Here is a 9,314-nt window from a genome sequence, read left to right as displayed (position 1 = left end):
ACCATGGTAGGCTTCATTAGTACTCCAATTATATTAAATTTCCTGTAAGTTGTCCGCTTTTTATTTAGTTTCTCGAAACAAAAAAAACATAATTTTTTACACACAAGACTTAAGTCTTTTCCCGAGATTTCCAAATTATTTTTTTAATTGAAGTATTCTAAGAAACTGTTGCGCACTTTGGCGACACCGATATTTAGTCGCTGTATCGGGCCCTGCAAGTATGAATCAAGGCTGATGTTGTATTGCTTTGAAAGGAAATAACCCTGGTCATTAATGTCTGGAACAGATGGTTTGTAAGGGTTTTCCCTTAGTCCGGCCCCTTTTGTAATTCATACTTACCGGTACAATATTGTACGACAAATATGCTTCTGGATTAGAAGCTTTACTTTCTTTGGGACAGCTGCAGGTTTCATGCCTACTATTCCACTGGTGGGTAATTGGTCCTTTTTCTGCTCTTGTTTTTTCGTTACCAGCGCCTTGAAGTAATCGGTTCTTCTCTTCGCACCACAAAGTTAAGAGAATGCAAGGTGAGTATGCACTTGAATCAAATGAAGATAATCAAAAGGTTGAATATGCAAATGATGTTTATGAAGACTACTTCATCCATGTTATGGAAATACAGTATTGGACGCTGCCAGAGAATGAAGTGAAAGCCCTTTGTTTATTCCCGAATCTCACTACACTGTAAAAAACGTACATAACAGCCTATGGAAAATTTAAGCAGGAGTTATTATTTTATAGTATACGGTATTTTTTGTAAATAATATTAAGATGTTTGAATGGGAACTGGAATTTCAAATCTCTCCTGCATATCCTTATTGTCGGGGACAACCAAATAAACTCACTTATATTCTCTTTACTTTATTTCTTGATCACAAACTCTCCGTAGTAATAGTACACTCGCATCTCAACTCTAGGGGCACAACCCCCTTTTTTACCTATCTCGAATTACAACATGATCACATAACAAAACTAAATATGTAACGTAATACAGTATTATAAAGTAACGCAACCTTGCGGGTTTTCTACTTCCGGACACCCTTCCCCCATTTATGTGTCTACAGCAGCATAAATGTTCTAGTCTTCTTCCAGTAAGACTTGATGTTGTCCTTGGCGCTGTCTTTTGCCTGACGTCTTGACCCAACTCTTGGGATGAATACTTGCGCCTTAGGGTTTAACTTGATCCCCGGATCATCCCCACCAATCTCTAGGTCGCAAATCAACTGAAGAGGGCGTTCTATCACATATCCGTTCCCCATCTTCAGTTTGACTCCCCGGACTACGCCGTCTCTTCCTGTAATCTTCTCCACTACTCGTCCAATCTTCCATTGAGCCTTATTCTTGACATCCTCCTTGAGCAGGACTACGCGCCCTTTCTCCGGCACCTTCAGCTGTTCACCACTGCGTTCTTCGTGCTTCTGCTGTCTCTCCTCTAGAGATCGTACGTACTCTCTTGTGAATCTCTTCTTCAGGTCTTCCTTGCTACGCTGTATAAACCTCATCCGTCGTGTCACGTTTCCGGCATCTGACAACTTCTCTAAGTCTTCTTCGAGGATGGGGACTGGTCTCCCCCTGAGCAACAGGTTGGGTGTGATGACGGGTTCATCAAACTCTTCCCCCTGGTACACTAATGGTCGGTTGTTCATTACTGTTTCTACGTCTAGGAGCGCATCCTCAAGCTCGCAGTAGTTGAGAAGGCTCCTCCCAACTGCTTTAGAGAGCGCATTCTTCATGACACCGACTAGGCGCTCGAAGAAGCCTCCCCACCAAGGTGCTCGTGACATGTTGAATCTCCAGATGATCGCTTGAGAGGCCAAATAGTTTGATAGACTTTCGTCCTTCTTTAGCACTGAAAGCCATTTCCCTGTTGCCACAAAGGTCTTTCCATTGTCACTCACGATCATCTGAGGACATCCTCTCCTTGCGACAAACTCTTTGAGCGCTCTCTGGAAGTTTGGTGCTGATAGATCCGGGCAGAGCTTTAGATGGACTGCCCTAGTGGCTGCACACGTAAACAGCGCGATGTATGCCTTGCCTTGCTCGGACTTGGTGCGATAATAGATTGGGCCTGCAAAGTCGACCCCTGTTACGTCGAAAGGCTCAGAGAACTCTGTACGGAATGACGGCAGCTGTGCTGAGGCTGTTGATCCCGGAGTCAACACTGGCTTTATCCGATATCGCTTACATTTGTTGCAGTTGTGTATGACCCTTTTTACTTGAGCCCTCAGCTTTGGTACCCAGAACTTCTCCCGGACTAGACTCATAGTCATTGACACTCCCCCGTGTATGGCCCCCATGTATGGCCTGGGCCTGGGTACTGGTTACTTTTGGATGTATCCGCAGGTTACACAGGAAGTATGTACGACGCCAGGGTTTACAAGAACTCGCGCATCGGGATGGGATATTAAACCATATATACTCGGGGACAGTGCTTACCCCATATCAAGATTTCATATTAGAACATAGCCAGAGACTACGAACAATTCGCGAGAATAAGAGTTACCTCAAGTAACTCGTATGGAATTTATGAACAAAATAGAATGACATTAGTTCTACTTCATCTTTACTGTTAAAACATCATCGTTCTTGTTTAATAATACAAACAATAATTTCCTTTATTGAGATTTTAGTATGATTATTAATTATATTAGATTATACAGTAATGAAATCTTTTTTTCTCTATTATTGTTTATACATATTTAAAAAAAATCGGAACTTTTATATACAATTTTTGTTGAATTTATCAATTTTTATCAGAAATAAAAAGTCAACAGGAGTATTAAAAATATATCAATAGGTGTATAGTGTTTTATTAAAAATGTGTTCAGTGTTCATAAAAAGGAACTTTATTTACAAATTCACTGCTTTTCAATTTCACTGCAGAATGGTTTCTCCTGCTACTTCTCGTTCATTGCTGTATGGAAGCCAGTCATAAACTGGTTCAGAAGCTGGAGTTGCTGGCTTTGATTTTTCTCCATGCTTTCCAGCACTCCAGCTAGTTTCTCCCCTTGCCCCTTAACCGCATTTAAACTTTCGCGGAAAAAGGCCCCCTCTTTTATCTCCTCCTCTACTGCAAGTCTTGATGCACTAGCGTTGCCGCATCGCCTTCTTTTTCGCTCGTCGCGGGCGTCTTTTCGCTGTTGTCTCCTTTTCTTTACAAACTCAAAGTCCTTAGCTTTATCGCATTTAGCTCATTTCGCCTTCTGTACGCCTGAGGCTAGCGTTACAGTGTCGTCAAAGTCCTTAGCTTTATCGCATTTAGCTCATTTCGCCGTAAGGAAAAATTTAGCTGCTTGCAATTTTCTGGGACAGTTGGAGAAACCAGTGAATCATCAGATGCAGTACAGCCTTCACCTGAAGCTTTTTCTTCATACATTATCCCATCCTCACCAACAGATGGCCAAAATGGTATCAATGACAGATCCAAAGCAAATGTATCAACAACATCATCAGACGAAGTAGAGCTTCTGAGCCCTCCGCATTACCAGGCCACTAGCCTTGTAAAAGAGACCAGTAGTTCATCTTCAAATGCAGTGAATAATCCATCACCAAATTTCTGTCCAGGTTATTCCTGACTCTCCAGAAAGGAAAGAAAATAGCGATGAAGATAACTCTGATGAAAATGAAAAAAAATGAAATGCATCTCGGGAGACACTTCACAGGCCACGCTAAAAACGACGCGTTGTCAAGGTAAAATCAAAGTCGGCTTCACGTGTGCAATACCGCAAGATCGTCTCGATCTAACCTTCACGCTAGGTTTTCTGATTATTGCTTCATTGAAGTGATGACGTCACCACCACAGGCAACCCCCCCACACAGTAAGAACAATAAGACCGTAAGGCATCTCAGGAGACACTTCACAGGCCACGCTAAAAACGACGCGTTGTCAAGGTAAAATCAAAGTCGGCTTCACGTGTGCGATATTACTTTAAATTTCCATCAACATGTGCTGAATGTTGGGACATGGTACAAGTTGGACATTTCATTAAGTTCTTTCCTTCTATTTGCCATATCTTATACTGTGCAAACTTCAACTCTTTGAATGCCCTAGGAAAGACAGATTGATTGTCCCACTCTGTTACACAAATAACTAAAAAGATAAGCAACTGACATCAAATCAACTACAAGTATCTTGGGCCTTTCTAATTCGCTTCTCTCCCGCCGATTCATCAGCAAGCTCATCGCTCTCGTATTTGTCCACTTGCAACCAACTTTGAACTGCTAAATGTTCGAGAGGGCGATCAAGGGTGGATAATGACCTGTAACGCCTGAGGCTAGCGTTACAGTGTCGTCTTTGCTTCTCGCATCGGCTTGTACAGAGGCAACGTTGGCTGGCTAATTAGCAGTTTCCTGTTCGTTTTCGGATTTCGCCGAGTCCTGGATGTGGTGAAATGTTACCACATCTCGGCAGCCAAGGACACCATCAAACTCTTTGTAGTTGGGGGAATTCTTTTCGGTGGCTGCCTTGTATTTGTCATTTAAATGTTTAATTCTTCTTTTACACTGCTCTATTGTCACCTTCTTTATTCTCGAGACCTCCCGCGTGATCTCCTTCCAAACTTTCCTTGCATCCTTCGACTCCAATCGTGTTGGACAAGAAGGGCCTGGTCCTCGTCCGACCATTTGTCATACGATCTTCCAGGTCTTTGCTTTTCCGTATCTGTTCCGTTGTTTTCCGTTCTCCTAAAGTTGGGAATAGGAGGACGGATGACTATGCTCTTTAGATTGCGCAAATGAAGTTGATCACGCGTGCGAAGTAAATTACGGCAAATTCCCTCTTGCGGTGCTTTGCTCGCCGACTTGTTCTCTGGTTTCTCCACGGAACTGGTTAAAGAAGTACCTTGGAGGGTAAATATTTTGCGCAGACAGCGATTGACTGTTCATCACGGGTGGCCAGATTGTTGGAAATTAGGGATTTTGGTAGGGATTCATCTCTAGCTTTAACACGTGTGTGGCGATCGAAGGCCTAGCGAAAAAATAGCGAAGGTTGCTATTTGAGACCATTTACGTTTTTTGTGTGAGTGACTTTATTATAATATTAAAAAAAGTTGCCCTGATATAAGGCATTTGTCCTGCCCCCGAGCAGGACATCGGCTCCTTTGATGTTTTGTCCCAATCGGTGAATTTGTTGCGTTGTGTAAAAACATAGGTCACACTTGGCATCATATCACATAACATATCACGGACATCTGTCAGTTTTTGGGCTTATCTAAACAGAGATGTCCTGAACATCTTGCTAGTGCGACCGGGCTCTATGGCTGCTATCCTGGAGTGTGGTGTCGTTGGCTACATCTCTGCTGAGATCTCGTCTTGTAGGAGGCGGAACTTGATTTGGCTGCTGACCGAGCACAACCAGGAACTCAGAGTCCTCATCTTCTGATGAAGGGATATCCTTCTTTGTCGTTTATGGCCTTGTCCTGGCGATAGTGGAAGCCGGTGCCTTGTCTCCTTGTTCATCAGAGTGAGCCACAGGACACGATTGCAGCACCACTCTGTGGACCCTCTTTACACCACCGCCATATGTTGGCTTTACTGCATATGTACCTTCGTATACCATGGGTAGTTCCTCCACAACGAACATAGTCGGTTCCCAGGCATCTTGTATTATACTTCATCTCTGGGCCCTCTTGCGTAAATACAACAACTAATAGTGGAGGCGCATAGTTTTTCTGATCATGATGCACCTTTCTATCTTGCGCAGCCGCCCTCAACGTCTACCCCGCTTTTTTCCAAGCATACCTCAAGTATGATCAAGAGTATCCGACCTACAGACTTCAGAAATCCGAATTTTTGGTCGACAGCCGCAAGTTTTCCCCTCCTCCCCAAAAGAAGAATTTGTGAATTAGCGAAAAAAAATGAGTACGATACTAGGACGAACGCATCAAACATTACATTTTATTGTAATAAAATAATCTGTTAACAATTTCGCTGTTTTTTTTTTTTTTTTTACAGATGAAAGTAATATACTTCTTTTAACAATGGATGGGGGGTCTGTCCGGTATTCAAGAATGAAAGGATGATATCAGAACTCTATTGCTTGCTGTTTTTCACGTTGTACAGACGGACAGCTGATTTGTTCAGCTCAAGGAGCTCTGGCGTCGGCTTGAACTCGAAATACTCGATATACTGCGTGCGCTCCTCGGTATCGATTTTTGCACCATTGAAAAACATCTTTCACGGTCTGCATTGCTTGCCGGCAAAGCCAGGAGAGCTCTTACGAGGATGAGGAGATTGTGGAATGGTGAGGTTGGAGAGGCTACCTGCTTCACATCATGCATGCGTGCCCAAAATTCATCGAAATCGTGTACCAGTGGAAGATCTACTGCATCTGCCAGCTGAAAATTGACTGCTTCTGTTCTCAATTCATTTAGCTTTTCTGTCAGTCCAAGCTGTGGAAATTGTTTTGCAAGACAAACAACAGCGTCTGGTAGGTCCTTGTAGGTGCATCTTTCTGTCGGGCCGAGAATGCGAAGATCGCACAACAGGGTAGAGTGAAAAGTAAACTTCTTGAAAATGGTAAACACAAACTTGACGTAGAACTGCCGGATGTAAAGATAAAATCATTCCACCTCTTGATCCATCCCTTCCTCGCGTAGGCTGTTCGCTAAGGTTTTTTGCATTCTCACCAGCTGCCACTGCATCGTCTTCAAGCTAGTTCGCTTCATCTTGGTATGGTGTTTGAGTAATATCATCATTGTTGATCACATTTGTTAGCTTTCTCATCTCGGCGTGTAGTTAATGGATGGTTGTGTAACTGGTAGCTTGAAACGCAACACTAAAGACATTGGCTGTTGGGAGAAAAAAATGCAAGAACAACAAGTACATCTTAGTTTCATCATTCAACTACTTTGTGGTGCGCACTCGCCCTTGCTTTTCAGAGTCTGCATGACTTTGAAAGTAGGATACTAAAGCTGGCCAAGCTGCATTGTCCTGTTGAATCAGCTGTCTTTCTTTTCCTGGTAAGGGATTATAAAGCTGTCCTTTCCATAATTAAACCTCCTTTTTTGCATGCTCCCTTAAACGTTTGTATGCAGTTGATCCGACACATGTTTTTTTTTCCGTGGAAGAAGCTTAGATAGTTTAGGCATTTCATATGATTGATCGTCTGCTGCATCTTAACTTGTTGGTTAAAAATTGTATCTTGGGATTGTTGGTCGGGAATGATAGTACTTGCTTGCATCTTCTTAACAACACAATAGTTGATATTGAAGAATGGTATATGCTTGTATGACGTTGGCAGCTGATTAAAACCCCAGTCTGAATGCATAAACACCATAATAAAATGCTTGCATGGAAGATGGTGTTTCGCCAGTCTTGGCATTCACATTTTGACAAGCTAGTCTCATTTTCAAATGATAGTTCATACCATTTTGATTTTGTAGGGTCGCAGACATCCTGGATTTTCACAGAAAATCTTCCAGTTACATGATCTTTCAACACCACGTTTGGTGGTTCTGTGTCATTGATGTGTATAATCTTTTCATACAGTGAACCACAAAAAAAGCCTGGTCTATCACGATAGTCTGGAATTTCATCATATTTTCTGTGAAGACTGGAAGTACATATATTGCTTTCAATATACCAGATTAACTATTAGACAGTACAGCTACATTCATGGACAAGTGTTTTAGTATTAATCGACTCACATAAAAATCACACTCCAATAAATGATGATTTTAATAATACTAATTAATATTGTTTTTGTGAAAAAATTTTTAACTCAAATTCTCCGCTAACTTGAACCAAATTCTGTTTCCCAAGGATTTGGCAATGCGAAAAAAACCAGCCGTTGCTGGTATTGACAAACACAAGAACTTTGTCTTTCCTGAATGCCCAAACCCATCTCTGAAATTAATGGCATGAACATATTATTTTGATCTTATTAATGATCTTTATTCTCTACTAGGGGGTTGCAAAACCTTTCTTTGCAGGAATAGCATCAGAAAAAAATATTTCATTACAGAGAATTTCATTACTCGATCGGTGTCTCTGCAGCATTGGATCTCCTACGCTGTCAGTAAATTGGTTACGCTAATCACGCCTGATCTCTGCTCGGTTTCGCAGTTGGGTCACTTGCTTCAATCCTCCTCAGAAGCTCGCACAATGCGTGCGAGAAAGCTCAGATACTTTACCCCTCTTTTTGCTTGCGCTCGTAAAATGGTCGAAGAACTTGGTAAGGATCATGTAAGGAATGCATGTGATAGGATATCAAATATCTTATCTGGCGTGTCGCGCTCCGAGATTGGTCTGATTAGAATTTTTTCCCTGAGTTGGCCGTCAAGGTGGCTGAGGACAAAATCTGCCGCCTGTTTCCCATTTAAATTTCTCAACTCTTGTATCTCCTCCGCGTTTTCTTTAAATTCCTCTATCTCCGGGGCGCTCGTTTGGCCGTCAAACTTCTTCAGCTTTCGTCGCGTGACGTAGACTACCGCGTTCCCAGGGTTCTTTAGCTGCTGTACCTCGTTTTCTAATCGCGTTACGATTTCCTCCCAATTTCGACCGTTTTTTGAACTTGTCGGTTGGTTCGGGTATGCTGGAGGACCCTGGCCATCACCGCCTTTATTTTGTTTCTTAGTACTCATTTTTGCTGTAGCGTGATGTTTTTTCCAGACATTAAACGAACGTTACCCTGCTCGCAGCTTCCTTGTAACTTTATGCGATTATGTCCTTTTTGATTACGACTCCTGAAATGGCGGCGAGAGCTGAAATAACAGCAATTAAACTTAACTACTGAACGCGAACTTGAATTTTTTTTACAATGATCAAACATAATCATTCCCATAATCATAGAACCATCTAATATTGCAAGCCATTGGATTAAAATATCATCATTACCAACAAGCTAAATATAGGACTGTAATTGACCCCGTAGATACATTAACGTGTAAACGCGTTCTTTAGAACTCTACCAGCACTTATAAAGTACAAGATCCACGGCTAACACTGCAGTTGCTGCCGCTAAAACTCTATTTAACATCAGTCCTTAATGATAAATGTGAATAAGCTAAAGCCGAGATAACGCTAAACATGTATGGCGCCATGAGATGTGAACTACCATTCCACAATCGAGGTGCAGCGATTGAAAATGAACGATTACCAAAAGCTCTGCCTCCTGTCTTTCAGTTCGTACAATCCTGAAATCAGTATCATCTTTGCCAGGCGTCTGTCCTCTCTTGCATCTTGTTTGGACTTTCGTTTTCTTTTCTTTCCTGTCATTTTTTAATCAGTTGTCGGAGTTGGCTTGCTTGTCAATATGATTGGTTTTCCCTTATTTCTGTCCATTTTATATTAGGTGTCGGAGTTGGCTTGCTTGT

At 42.0% G+C, this 9,314-nt stretch overlaps 1 protein-coding gene across 1 annotated transcript; it reads right to left on the bottom strand.

The window, feature by feature from the left end:
• Positions 1-1,058: 1,058 nt before the first annotated feature.
• On the bottom strand, positions 1,059-2,264 carry LOC116605011. The gene has a single exon (XM_032367917.2). The coding sequence runs from the start codon at positions 2,262-2,264 to the stop codon at positions 1,059-1,061; it is 1,206 nt and encodes a 401-aa protein (XP_032223808.2).
• Between the last annotated feature and the right edge of the window lie 7,050 nt (positions 2,265-9,314).

The sequence above is a fragment of the Nematostella vectensis genome, chromosome 13 (assembly GCF_932526225.1).
Source record: "Nematostella vectensis chromosome 13, jaNemVect1.1, whole genome shotgun sequence".
Taxonomy (NCBI): domain Eukaryota; kingdom Metazoa; phylum Cnidaria; class Anthozoa; order Actiniaria; family Edwardsiidae; genus Nematostella; species Nematostella vectensis.
This window is presented reverse-complemented; position numbering and strand designations above follow the sequence as displayed.